General features: G+C 40.0%; 1 protein-coding gene across 1 annotated transcript; it reads right to left on the bottom strand.

Annotated features, from left to right (window-relative positions):
* Nucleotides 1-1394: 1394 nt before the first annotated feature.
* Nucleotides 1395-13305, bottom strand: LOC139697125 (streptococcal hemagglutinin-like). Its single transcript, XM_071595886.1, has 5 exons — nt 13282-13305; nt 6403-6475; nt 6058-6206; nt 1454-4561; nt 1395-1412 (listed from the first exon to the last, which is right to left on the bottom strand). Exons 1-5 carry the CDS (start codon nt 13303-13305, stop codon nt 1395-1397), a joined length of 3372 nt encoding a protein of 1123 aa, XP_071451987.1.
* Between the last annotated feature and the right edge of the window lie 1598 nt (nt 13306-14903).

Raw genomic sequence — 14903 nt, 5'->3', positions numbered from 1 at the left:
TGTGCGTTCAAAAGACATAGCAACCATTCTTCCAGTCATATGTTTTCCTCCCTGAAATATGATCATGTGCTTGAAGCATCTCGTGAACCAGTGGAATGTTTATACATCGATGTATGTAGAAACATCTTGAAGTTCAGCCGTCGAATTCCTTGGCGGTCCAGTCACACGTATTGAGACACATCCTCCCTTTCAGTCAGTCTTAACAGTCCTTGACGGTGACGAAGGGTGCGACAGCGCCGTATCCAACTGGAATTGTCCTTACTCCAAAACCTCGGTGGTATCTTTTTCATGAAAGAGGAAAAATGAACTTTCAGGAATGTATATAAGGTCCAAATCTTCACTGAATCAAATATTCTTTCCAAATGGTCTTAGGTATGAAGGACATGAATGGAAACATTTTAAAAGTGCTCAGGTGGAAAAACGTTTAAGGAATGAAAACATGCGTATTTTTAGAAACTGATTTTAAGTATTGAAATACCAATGGTTCTTAAAAATTTAAAGACATGAGATCTTACTCACTCTGATCATTACTTATTTGATCACATGATTGTCTACACGCATAGTTATTAGTAGTTGTTGTTCAAATGGGTAGTTGACCGAAATCTGAGGTCGTCTTTGCCGTTAGGGATAGTTGTAAAAACTCGGTAAGGGTAGGATATTCATGGAACGCAGTAAAAACGGAGAGAGATAGATACCCGGCGTCAGCATTATCTCACACACAATGCGAAAATCCCGAGGGATCCTTCTATTTATCGTCCCATCTGACGGGCATCATACTCTAATTGAAGTGCTCTCTCCATTTAGGACCAAAATTAGGGGGGGGGGAACAGTGGTGCATCTAAGAAAACCCTGCGGGGATCCAAACCCTGGCTTTTGGGGTCGGAAGTAACTGCATTAGCCACCATATTTACCCATGATTAATAAAAAAGGAATGAGATATATTAATATGCATTTATCAAAGGCACGGTAACCAATGGAAATAATACAAAGGTAACGAAAGCTTCTAAGATTTGGTTCCAGTGAATAGAGTCGTCGTCGTCAGAAAGTCGTGAAAATCTCTCAAAGAGAATCTTCCATTTAAGTTTTAAGTAATAAGATAGAATTTTGTTTTAATTGTTAATTATTTGATAATATCGTAACAAACACGTGAATATTAATATAATCCACCATTGGCTGATATTTTCAAATATATAGCGTCGTAAAAAGGATACAGTGACCCTACTGGGGCTATGTGAGAGTATCTTTGAATGAGCTGAAGTTCTGCTAATTATGTTTATATATAAATTTTCAATGAACCAATCAAAAGATGAATGTTAGAATGAGACGCAAAACAACCTTACCCGCGAGAGTTAACGGTAACCTCCTGGGTGCTGACGGAGTCTTCCTTCTGGAGATCAGCCACGGGGATTCCGCTTTGCACGTAATAGCCGTAGGAAGCCTCATCGGAGGCAACTTGCGCGGACACAGCTCCGGCCGTGGGGATAGCGCCGTAGGCCAATCCACCGCGGACGTAGGTTGGCCCAAAAGCGACGGGAGCGTCGGCGTTCACGGAATAGGAAAAGGTTCCGGCATTCCCGGCAATCCGTGCGTCATCCCTGTCGATAGCCTCGTAGGCAAGTGCAATTGGTGCGGGTCCGGCGACCACGTGATGTTGTGCCACGGCAACGGGAGCCTCGGAATGGTAGCTGTAACCAAAAGCACCGGAACCCTTGCTTTCCTCAATCTTGTCTCCGAAGTTCACCAAGGATTGCCCATAGGTCACACCGATAGGAGCGGCCGCGACGTACGATCCGTGGGCAACGTCCTGAACGTTGTAAGCGAAAGCACCGGACTGTCCTGCACCGCCATACTCGGCTGAATCCTTGACCTCGACGGCCACGGGAGAAGCGACGATAGCGTGGGCACCAACGGGGACGGGTGCGGCGATTGGTGCTTCGGCACTGTAGGCGTAGGAGAAAGACTTAGAGGGTGTTGCTTCCTCAGCAACGCTTTCGGACTTGACGACTGTCTGTCCGTAGGCCACTGGAGCATGGGCATAAGCGATCGGTGCTGGGGCCACGATCGGGGCCTCGGCGTGGACGGAGTAGGCGAATGCACCGGACTGTCCTCCGGAGACGGCTTCGCTAACCTCGGCGGAGTCCTTGTATTCCACGGCGACTGCGGGAGCTGCAACGACAGCATGGTGAGCAACTGGAACAGAAATAGGGGCCTCGGCGCTGTATGAATAGGAGAAAGATCCAGAGGGCTTTCCTTCGGCTGCGGCGTCGTCAGACTTCACCACTGTCTGCTCAACGGAGATAGGAACGTTATATGAGGCGATCGGGGCGTGGGCCACGGCAACCGGAGCCTCGGCATGAACCGAGTAGGCAAAAGCACCAGACTGTCCGGGGAGAGTCTCGATCTTCTGTCCGAAATCCTTGTATTCCACAGCAACTGGGGAAGCTACCACGGCATGATGGGCAAAGGGTACTGGAGCAGCCACGGGTGCCTCAGCTGTATAAGAGTAGGAGAACGCTCCAGATGGCTTATCTTCGGCGGGAGCCTCTTCAGATTTCACCAGAGTATTTTCGTACGACACGGCAATAGGGGCGGCGATTGGAGCTTGGGCCACAATAGGAGCTTCCGCATGTACGGAGTAGGCGAAGGCACCAGACTGACCTCCAGAAACGGCTTCGCTAACCTCGGCGGAGTCCTTGTATTCCACTGAAACGCCTGGAGCTGCAACTACAGCGTGGTGGGCCAATGGAACAGGTGCGGCAATGGGTGCCTCGGCGGTGTATGAGTAAGAGAAAGCCTTAGAGGGTGTTCCTTCCACGGCAATGTCCTCAGTCTTCACGAATCTCTGCCCATAAGCCACTGGAGTATGGGCGTAGGCGATCGGTGCTGGGGCAACGATTGGGGCCTCGGCGTGAACGGAGTAGGCGAAGGCACCAGACTGGCCTCCAGAAACGGCTTCGCTAACCTCGGCGGAGTCCTTGTATTCCACTGAAACGCCTGGAGCTGCAACTACAGCGTGGTGGGCCAATGGAACAGGTGCGGCAATGGGTGCCTCGGCGGTGTATGAGTAGGAGAAAGCCTTAGAGGGTGTTCCTTCCACGGCAATGTCCTCAGTCTTCACGACTCTCTGTCCGTAAGCCACCGGCGCAGGAGCGTAGGCGATAGGTGCCTGGGCCACTATCGGGGCCTCGGCGTGTACAGAGTAGGCGAAGGCACCAGACTGACCACCAGAAACAGCTTCACTAACCTCGGCGGAGTCCTTGTATTCCAATGCAACTGCGGGAGCTGCAACTACGGCGTGGTGAGCTACTGGAACAGGTACGGCAATTGGTGCCTCAGCGGTGTATGAGTAAGAGAAAGCCTTAGAGGGTGTTGCTTCCTCAGCAATGCTTTCGGACTTGACGACCGTCTGTCCGTAGGCCACTGGAGCATGGGCATAGGCGATTGGTGCTGGGGCCACGATCGGGGCCTCGGCGTGGACGGAGTAGGCGAATGCACCGGACTGTCCTCCGGAGACGGCTTCGCTAACCTCGGCGGAGTCCTTGTATTCCACGGCGACTGCGGGAGCTGCATCGACAGCATGGTGAGCAAATGGAACGGAAATAGGGGCCTCGGCGCTATATGAGTAGGAGAAAGATCCAGAGGGCTTTCCTTCGGCGGCGGCATCATCAGACTTCACCACCGTCTGCTCGGCGGAGATAGGAATGTTATATGAAGCGATCGGGGCGTGGGCCACGGCAACCGGAGCCTCGGCATGAATCGAGTAGGCAAAAGCACCAGACTGTCCGGGGAGAGTCTCGATCTTCTGTCCGAAATCCTTGTATTCCACAGCAACTGGGGAAGCTACCACCGCATGATGGGCAACGGGAATTGCAGAAGCAATTGGTGCTTCGGCGCTGTAAGAATAGGAGAAAGATCCGGAGGATTTTCCCTCGGCTGATGCCTCACCGGACTTGATGGCGGTTTGCTCGTATGAGATGGCGGCAGGGATTGGGGCGGCCAAAACTGGGGCAACGATTGGGTTTTGGGCTTGGACGGCATAGGAGAATGCGCCTGTACGACCCTCGATATTCTCGATTGAGTTCTTGAAGTCGACGGCCACGGGAGCGGAGACGACCTGGTTCAACACTGGGACGGCCGCTGCGATGGGTGCTTCGGCGTGATAGGAGTAAGAGAATGCTCCGGAAGACTTATCGCTCACGGCTTCCTCTCCAGCCTTAACCAGAGTCTGCTCATAGGATACCGGCACGGCGGCAGCCACGACTGGAGCGGGGGCAAAAATGGGAGCTTCGGCGTGAATCGCGTATGAGAACTCTCCAGCCTTTTGAATGGCTTCTCCGGCATTCTCGGCGGCACCCTTGGCCTCAACAGCTACTGGTGCACCAAAAATGGAGTGCTGGTATACTGGGCCTGCGCCAATGGCAATGGGGGCAGCTGCGTGATAGGAGTATCCAAAGCGACCAGAGGTCTCGTCTTTCGAATCAATGGATGACTCTTCGTGAGAGACGATAACTGGAGTGGCATGTGGTACCACAGTCTTCTGAACGAAAATGGGAGATGATGACTGAAAGGAAAATTATCATATAAAAGGATTATTTTCTTAAATTTCTTCCCCGATCAGCAATCGTCAACGAATCAATATGAAATTCGACCGTTTTACTGCTAATCTCATATAATTAAGGTTTTGTAAGAATGTTGATGTTTAAGTTGCGAAAAATGGATGAAAAACCTTTTTCCAAAGAATTGCATACACTGTCAATGGTGAGATAATGCAGATCGTCAACGAATAGACTAGTATGAATTTTTCATTTTACAGTTTGGAGGGCGCAGGAGAAATGGATGCATGAGATATAGAGATGTATCAGGAGGCTGAAGAAGGTGAAATGGAGGGCAGAATGCTTGGAAAGTGAGGCAGAGGGAGGAATATATGAAGGGCCAAATTTCAGTAGAACTAAAAAATGGATAAGTTTAAGGGAGGTAGAAAGTATGCAATATTAAAGAATGACTTGTAAATGTATTATGGGGTTAAAGGATCACTTGTATTACATATGTTAGCTAGTGCTTAGGAGTACAAAATGTGTAGTGTGACCTTTCAAAATCCTATTCTAACCCAGTATATTATTAGTAGTAATATGTGGTTAGAATATGTATTCATTCAATATATGATTATTTTTTTCGGATATCTCATATGATGTTAAGCTTCGGAGGTTCACCATATTGGTAAAGATCTAGGCACAACAGTCCCATAACCTAAACGTTAGTATGTTTATTTAACTCTTACGTACATTCTTAACTGATAGCCATCATATAGCATTATGGATGAACAATTTTATTGGTTTAACAGGCATTTGTCATACTCGTTACTTAACACGTGCCTATCAACTACATTTTTGTGCTGAAACTGTTAAATGTACGTATAGTAAACGTACAACCATAAGATTTTAATGTAATTGACAGTCATTAGTAAACTGAATATGATATATGTAGCACAGGAACATAATAATCCTTATAGTAATACAGTAAACAAAAATAGCACAGCGTCATGATTAAATTGGCCTCATTTTTTTAGTCCATTCATGATTAAAGTAAAAACTCATATTGATAATTTATTGGGATTAATTTTCTCATAAAATATGTGAAAATGACTCACTAAATACGGATGACAAAATGTTTGTTTCGCGAAAGAGGTCAAATTTATTTCCTCTTATTCCTTTATACATGAGAATATATATATATATATATATATATATATATATATATATATATATATATATTTATTTATTTATTTATTTATTTATTTATATATATATAAATCTATTCTTGCAATTAAACATTTAATAAGCCGTAAAATAGGTTAACTATATTTTCTTATGCTGATGCATTATTAATAATTAAATGGTATTAAAATTGCTCGGCGAGAGACAGAATAAGAAATTAAAAAATAGATTTAATCGAAGGATTTTGAATTCCTGGTATAGGCGGAAGGAATTTATGTTCCAGATGAAGGAGACGTCTGTGACAAGTTTGCGAAACAGGTTCATTCGTAGGGAAGTGCCTTACCTTGACTTTGTATCCAAACCCTCCGGTGACGCGGTCCTCAGACACGGAAATGGGCAGTGAGTCGACTGATGAGGTCCTAATACGGTAGCCGTAAGCTACCGGTTTAGACTCATCCTCGACATCGGAAATAAAAGACTGGCGAACACGACCTATAAATATAGACGGGATATAGGATTTAAAATCTTTTCAGAAAAAGAAAGTTGATAGTTGGAAACACGTCAACCCGAAATGTTTTCGTCGATAGAAAAACAACAAACTTTTTTAACTATTCTTAACAATCTCGTGTTTGGAAGTATTATTGTGGTAAAAGAGCTTTCAGTTCAGAGTTTGCATCGATTGACTTACCTCGGAAGACCGGGATGTAGCCATGTGGGACTGCATTTGCAACTGCTAACGCCGCCAGGGCGCACAAGGTCACCTGTATTGATAAGATGAAAAATATGAGTATTATTTTTAGGTACTTCATAAAACATGTACATAAATAATGTACGGTTTGAAAGAAAGCAGTTTACGTTTACCAACTAAATCAAATGTGCCACCAAGTAATGAATGTACTTTTAAAATTATTTTCAGCAAATATTTACCCTTTTTGTCTTCATAAGTTTACTATATCACATGGTACAACCTAAAGGGGTTATAATGGTTTGAGAAAATATAATATGTGGGTTGATTGAAAATTATTGAAAATGTGAGCAGTAGTGCTGGTAATTCACTATTGAGCGAACATTCCCAAAGCAGTGAGTGATATTTATATAAAATCTAAACTAAGATAGATATAGCTTCGATTTAACTGAGTTAGACATACAAATATACTGCGTGCCACTGCAATGGGGCTTATTAAAACATGGCTTGTGAAGCAATACTCATCCCATACAAGTACTTAAATTTGGTGCTGTTTTATCTAAATTTAGAAGATTTAATGAGGTGATTAAATTTTGCAGATAATTTCAGAGAAACGATGTATGAACGCCTTTTGTTTGCCACGTGTGAGACATATTTATTATAATGTTTTATTCTAGTATTATTGGTATATTCTCGTGCGATGTTCTTTGACTCTAAATGACATCCTCAAAGTAAAGGGTTTTAATTTGAACCAAAGGAAGCCGTTTCATGAAAAAAATAATATCACAGTAATGGCCAGGAATCCATCCCGAATATTGCTCCCATGTGGGCTTCATCTTTCCGTTAACTCTAAGATAAACTTATAGAAGTAACTATAAATTGGTTCTGCTTTTAACCTGAGGATACGTTTGCGAGTTCAGATGAAGCCAGTTGACATTTTTCATCAGATTAATATCCAGCGTGTTTTAGTGCAAATATGGAAATAACACTCAACTCCAGATTTCTTGTGAAATCTTTCTCCCAGCGTCCTAGCATCATTCATAACGCCCAACATTCCCAAACGGGCTTTGCAGATATTGATCTCTGCCGAAGGTCAAGAGTGCAAGCATGCGTTACTTTGAGATACCTCCGAGGATAGTGTGGGAGCGAGCATCCACGAGGAATCACATGTCACGAATTCGTGAACCTTTTTCACGTCGACTTTCACTTCGTCCCTATTGTTTATTTTTCATAAGTGGGCGGAGATTTCAATGCCCGGAGACTTCAATACCCGGTGTACATTCCTCGTCCAATGAGTGCGTTGTATTTTATTATACTTGCATGCGTTCAAAATGTGATCAAGAATTTAATGGGTATAATAGTTTTGAAGAAGATTACTCCTGTTTTATATTATTTATCAATACTATGAACGAGTTCCGCAAGCAATTATGATGAGAATACGGATCAATCGCTTTAATTAAGAGCCCCGAAAAAAAGAGTAATTCATTTGGTTTTCCGTCATGTAATATTCAAATTTCACGTGCGAAAAAATATCACAGAAAACATTCTTATCTGTGTTGCGGAATTGTCATTATTTTTACTCTCCAAACAGAACAATGGAAATGTGATCTAAGGATGTTGACCTAAAGGAGATAATGGGCCTGGAGGAAATTCTAGGATAAACAATCCAAGGATATTCAATTAAAGACATTAAAAATTTTGCCTAAATAGCAATTGCCATAATAGTTTTGTGGATGTAATTTCTGTCGATATTAAATGCGTAATCCTTTTTTTTTAACGATGTGTAATAACCACCGGTCAAAATATTATTTTGTTTTTTGTCGTCAAAGTTATGAAATTTCCAAATTATGAAATTTAATTTGACCGCATTAGCAATCGTTAGGCATCGTATCAAAATGAAAATAACTACAGGGTACCATATTTTTCGAAGGTATTTCCATTTTACTGCAAAAGGTTTTCTTGACATAATATAGCCGTTGATTAATATGATTACAAAATTGAAAAAGGCTTGTTTTATATTTTAGAAGAGCTTCATAGAGATGAAACATCACGAACACTTAAGATCGATTTAAAATATGGTTGAGACTCTGAACAAAGATGCGCAGTTTATCTGTATACAATGCCACTCTGAGACATACCCTCTTGAAAGGAAAACCAGTTTCAAATAAGTATCGCATTCGTTGAAATAAAGAGTTTTTCATGTTGAGAATTGGATCGGAGATATCTTCCTCTGGTGAGTATTTGAATACATATTGTAATTTTATTCCAGAATAGATTGTGTCTCTCCACTTTCGTTTCCTCCTAGATTTAATATATATAAATTTGCAATTTAATGATTCTCATTCGCCAATTTAGAGCTTTTGACTGGAGCAGGTGCTTGAAACGACTCTTTGGACGCAATCAAAAACTAAGCCCTCGACTTTTTTTTTTAACGATCCCTCGAAGCTTTTAAGTGAACTCTTCTTTTTCGTTTCTCTCCACCTTCACTCTGTACGAGACGTGACCCTCTCCAACTCTCCCCATCTCATGACCTTGTGGATCTCCTGCGGATCACGTGAACGACGGAGTGAACAAAATTAGATATTTATTAAGTCCTTCTCTCCTTAAGAAATTTTTTTATGCCCGAATTTGGTCTCTTTCTTCATTTTCGCAGGCGTTCAAATTCTTTTTCACTTCCTCCCCTTTTTACGAGGGAAGCAACCATCCATCTCCATTCCAGTCAAACATCCATCCCCCTCCCACCTCCCGGCTAGCCCCACCCTCTGCCCCTCCTACACCTGACCTTGGGAGATCACTCTGGGAAAACAAATGGATCAGGAAACGGGTTAGGGCGGAATCGTCCTTGAGAAACTCGCCAATGTAATCACGTGAGCATCCCTCGACTTCCCTTGTCCCTCCTCCTACTTGGTCCTCCTCGACTTTGTTCGGTCCCTCCCTCCCTCCTTAAGGGAGTGGACCGGGAAAAACCGAGCGGTCCTGGTTGATTCCTGGAAACGGAGGACTCGCTTATGGAAGGGGAGAACGCGACGGAGAAGGATGAAAATCGAAATAATCTCAACGCGCTCACACACATTGCTCTCCCCTTTAATGATGTTTATGCTGGCCAATTTTCTCGGTGCGCAATCTTGATGCGGCCCACGGTGTGGAGACCAATGTGGGTACTTGCGACGGGCTCTTCGGCTCAATATGGTTCGCGACCCGGGATCTCGCCAAAGGGGTGTACATTATGCGTAATGATTGTGGAGCTTGTTCGTGTCTCGAATGAACCAATTAATTTTTATTTCGTGAATTCATCGGTTGTTGTGCAAACATTTATTGAAATAGAATTTATTTTTATTTTATGACGAATTAACTCGCTTTATTTTTTTAATGTGGAAAGATTTCGAAATCGCTCATGGGTCTTATGACGGCAAAAATGAAAGTCGGAATGGTGTGCTGGTGAATTTATTGGAATCCCAACACACAATAAATAAATATATATAAATATGTATATATATATATAACATTTGGACGGCACAATAGAGCACAACAACATAGAGGATACGTAAATAGACATGTTAGAGAGTTTAAGTTTTCAGGCTTCTCTGAGGCCTCAGCCTACATGTTCTCTACATGTAGGCTCTGTTACCAGACCTACAAGTTTTCTATTTCTACTGTTGTGCTCTACTTTACCGTCCAAATTTTACATTGCTCCCGTAAGTGCTTCTACGTCATGGTAGGTTTATTATGGACACAAGCTACCAACTACTAAACGGTAAAGCGACCTGACATCTTTTACTAAAATTTACCGCTCTTCATCTCTGTATACTTCCTTCCTGCCTTCATCCCCTACAACATCCCTATCCTATTTGTCGTTTGACTAGCATTCTCTCCTCTATCACAGTCTTTAATATCTCATTCCATTCAAAATACTCGGCATCCATCTTTGTCGTCTATTTTTGGTTTCTCCCAACAATCTCCTCTCCTCCTCTACCAGGTCGACAATTCCCCGTTCGTGTTCTTTCTAGTCTACATCACTTTTTTCGTCCTTCTCCACATCCATCTCCGGTGAAGGAATATAAAATCCATATTGCAATAGCCTTTTGTTTGAGGTGAACGAAATCCTGAATTTATCTCATTCGGTTGCATCCGAAACCATTTCGTACAATGCAGACAATTGGTGTTCGGAACGCAAAAATACAGGGTATATCGGTCGGAGGAATTTACATATTTACATCCGGGTACTGACAAATTTTAAAATTTTACATATCTATTAAAGCGGTTGCTTAAAAATGGTAAACACTTAATTTTGGCGATGGGAAGGCAAGTCAGGATGTAACCCTAAAATTTCCATTCCCACAAACCTTCTGCCGATTCAAATGTAAATTTTGAATGCTCACTATTATGAAACAGTTTTTGCTGTGCTCTTGATCGTATGTGAATACATTTTTGCGCGAAGTTTTAATTTAAAATGCAATAAAAACTCACTTAGGAATTTAAATTATCGTCAAGGTTTATCTTCTGGCTAACCTATGAGTTAGCCTGGCTTCTGGCTAATCTAGCTTCTGGCTAACCTGTATGTACATTATTTATCTAGTTGTTCATGTCTATGACCGGAAATTAGAGATAGAATTAAATTTAATGTAAAATTGATAGATTCCTCTATAAATAGAGATTGTTACGAACTAATAAAAATGGAAGGGAGAAGGATAAATGTTTTCGGGGAGGCCTAATGTCACAATTATGACAAAAGAAGTGTTAGACTGCCGATACAATAATATAATCGATACAAAAGAATTCTTCGTATATCGATTTAATGCTCGCTAAAAAGCGAAATATAATGATCGCTCATGCGTCGCTATCGAGCTACTAAGATGCAGAAGTATTGATAGTTCAGCTTCTTTCATACGTTCCCTTTATTATAAGGATGTGCTCAAACATCCTTATAATAAAGGGAAACATGTGCTCAAAGAAAGTAATTCCCTCATTTTCTTCTGCAAAACGTTCTGTTTCTTACTCTGTTCACCTTCATATATCTGTAATACTAAGCATAACAATTATGATAAGTTACTCAGAATATGGTCAATAATGGCATTTTCTAAATTGTGAATGTTAAAAAAGATTGTTCCACTTATATCCATTGACGTGATTTTCTCTTGGACAAAAGAAACTTAAAATTACACTCAGTTTTTTATGGGTTTTGAAATCGATATTTTGAATATAAAATCTTACAAAAAGAAGAGAACATAAGTTCGATATAGAATGTTCTTTTTCCAGATTGTGGTTGATAAAATGGAATGTGAATAGTAATCTGGATTGAAAGAATGGATGTGGAGATAAGGTTCAGGTGTATGGTGATAGTGATGATCACTCAGTGTTTTACTCTATTAATTATGTTTCTCTATTTTACTCTTTGGTATTTTGCATCAATTTGACATATTTTGTTCCCAGTAATTAACATTACTTGCCAAAAATTAAAACAAAATTGAGAGTTAGGCACGGTTATCATAGGACGGTGGTTAAGTCACAAACGAATTGGTCGAAAGGTATGTTTTTTTGGCAAGAAAATCGTCCTTTTTAACATTTTTAGCAAATTATACAGAACTATCGTAAGCTAATGCCACCTTGACTTCCGATAAGGCTTTACAATGTATCGCTTTGAATCCTAATTAAATGAAAATTTCGAACTCTGGTTTTCAATTTTTGGCAGGTGGATCGTGTAAAATTTACAAGACGACACCTTTATTGCAATATCAAACTCATTGGCCAAGAGAAACTAGTTGGAATGAGGCAGAAATGATTCTAGGCAACGATGACTTTTGTTTTATTTTCCCGAAGAAATAGTAGAGAAATTAAGTTGTTTTTGACACGAAAATTTTTCATGAGGAAAAATATTTTGTTTTATTTTTGGAATACGGAAGGGAGGAGCGAGATTGATAGGACACGAGTCGCCCATTGAAAAATGTAAGGCATGAAAAAAACTTGTCATAAAAACGACAATTAACATACTAAGTTTTATCACTAAGGCGGACTTTAAATTATTCAATAATTTGAGCCAAGTTAAAAATAAGTGCGAGCCCGAGGTAATCTGCCGGTTTCGAATATAAAAGGCGTAGTAAAAATTTTATTGCCTTTTTTCATACCCTAATCAGTATTTGCTGTCCAGTTACCTGTTATTATTTTTTTTAATGTATCAATTAATTAATAATAATATCATAAATAATCTGAGCTTAAGCCATTACTGCAAAGAAAAAATTCGGAAATCCATATTATTTTCGAAGTTCCATGTAATGCTCCAAATGTCCTCATTTTTGGATAAAAAATACTTTACAGTTCGTTCCTTTCCCATGAACTGGAATTGCATTAGATTTTCAAGGGAAATTGGCCTTCATGGTTATATTCTCTTGACGTACCAAAGGGTTTAATGCAAATGTAATTGAGATCACTCCCGAAAAAAAATGAAGTAGTTTGAATTGCATGGTAGTAATTATTTATTATTTCTCCAGAAATCCTTAACATGAGTACCATCAACTTCCATAATCTCAGTGTCTTTATAATATGAATATTGAATTAGGGCTGTATTCAGGTTTCTTTAGTTCATATATGTATTTTGCGCATGTTGACCTATATTTCAATTAAGAAGGTAAAATAAATAATAATGTCCAAGCACTTTTGCTTGACTCGTGTGTCAGAGAATGTTTAATATATAATTTTAATACTATTATTTTTAAACTTACAAAGTGATTCAGAGTGCATCAGAATTTATTTTTCAAACCCTTTCTTTTTATGACTAATAATTGTTCTGTATACTTTTAGTGTGCTCGTACAGGGATAGATAATTGATATAAATGATTCCATATAGTTTTCCTCTATGAATGATGATTGTAACGGTTTGTCAGTTACCTGCTCCGGAGAATATGAAGCCATTAACATCACCACCTTCCACTTACTAAAGGCTTCCGTATTTTTCGTTTGTATTGATAATATCACAAATTAACATCGCTTAGAGATTTAATTCTCTAAAATTTTAGAGAGAGTTCATTGCCTTCTTCTCAATATGGGTCTATTAACTCTTTGACCTTGTACCTCCTCACGCCAATGTTGCATAATCTCTGCCCCGAACTTCAGCTTGTGAAGGAAGCGTTGCGTAGAATTTATTAAAAATTCCTATGACCCCGAAGTTTGCCAAATCTGAATTTCTCTACGTATTGGGGACAGTATGTCACAGAAGTAAATAAAAACAATTCAGTTTTTATTTTTGAATGTTAACTTGTCAATTTCCAGAGTCAACGTATTTCGTGAACCCTAAGATTGGTGGCGTATTGATCTGAAGAACAAGAAGCTGCTAAAAGTGTTCCATTTTCAATGTGAACATGATCGCAGTTATTGAAATATAGACTGGTTTTTCGTGCCCTGCGGCGCCCTTTGGGATGTAAGAGGTAGAGATACTACATAACTGAACAGATGTACGTTATGCCTAAATAATCCAGGAATAAGAGCTTTAAAAGTGACCCTTGAAAATAAATGTATTAGATAAGCTATTATTAGAGTGGGAACTTAAAAAGGTTTGCTTCGAACTTGTTCCGGGAAAAGTATTCCCGATGTGATGGTATTGTCCATGTAATTAATATAAATAATCTCATTTATATTTTTTCTCGTATGAATAATGATTTTAAAGGTTTGTCAGTCGCCTATTTCCGGTCATTTTCAACCATTACCACCACCTTCCATTACTCCGTTATATCCTCAGCTCTTGAATATTAGTTTTTTTCTTTGGATGACTCTTGGCTAATTTCTATTTAAAAAAACGGACGTTGTTGTTTCCAGAACTTATTTCTGTCATCCAACGGTTGCAGGAACCACTTATAGTCAGTTATTTTAAGGATTAATCTACATATGCCATCTATATGATGATGTACAGCCAAAAATAATAACGATGCTTATCCATTTTTCGAGATTTTGATCTCCGACTCACCGCATGCAAAATTGCATACAAGGTTCCCAATAAACGGACCTTACTAGTAAAATATTTTATCATCAACAGATAAATTATTTTACTGGTTGGAATTATTTAGTGGTTGATCAAGTGATCATAGATTCTGACTTAGCATCCTTATTTGAATAGGACAGAAAATAAAGATTATTCCTTTGGTGTGTCCAACCTATAGGTTCTTGAGCTCATATTCAAAGAACTGTATCCTACTCAAACAGTTAATTGAGCAAAATGAAAGCGTTCATAAAAAGGACAGGAAAATGTCCAAGAGAATATTTTTATTGGAAAAATATTTAAAGTAAGTAAAAAAAGAAATTATTGTTATTGCTGGCATGCTGTGTTTCAATTGTGGTCTTATTATTGCAAATAATTTAAAACTGTGAGCCAACTAATCGTAAATATCATACCTATTTCCATATAAATTTTATATCTCATCAAATAAAAAAGGCTCATAACTCAAGATTCTATATTTCTCCTTCAAAAGATTAATTAAAATTTAGGATATTTTTTTAAACTCTTCAAGAAATTTTTC

Source organism: Hetaerina americana, unplaced genomic scaffold, assembly GCF_022747635.1.
Source record: "Hetaerina americana unplaced genomic scaffold, ioHetAmer1.1.p SCAF_1, whole genome shotgun sequence".
Lineage (NCBI taxonomy): Eukaryota > Metazoa > Arthropoda > Insecta > Odonata > Calopterygidae > Hetaerina > Hetaerina americana.
The sequence above is the reverse complement of the archived record's forward strand: the minus strand, read 5'-3'. Positions and strand labels throughout refer to the sequence as shown.

Bases quoted from the DNA above. Each gene is read 5' to 3' on its own strand.
- LOC139697125 (XM_071595886.1), bottom strand. From the start codon at position 13,305: ATGGCTTCATATTCTCCGGAGCAG. The intron at 6,476-13,281 runs GTAACTGACAAA...TTATCAATACAG, and splicing joins CTTCATATTCTCCGGAGCAG to GTGACCTTGTGCGCCCTGGC. The intron at 4,562-6,057 runs GTAAGGCACTTC...TTTTCCTTTCAG, and splicing joins GGTTTGGATACAAAGTCAAG to TCATCATCTCCCATTTTCGT.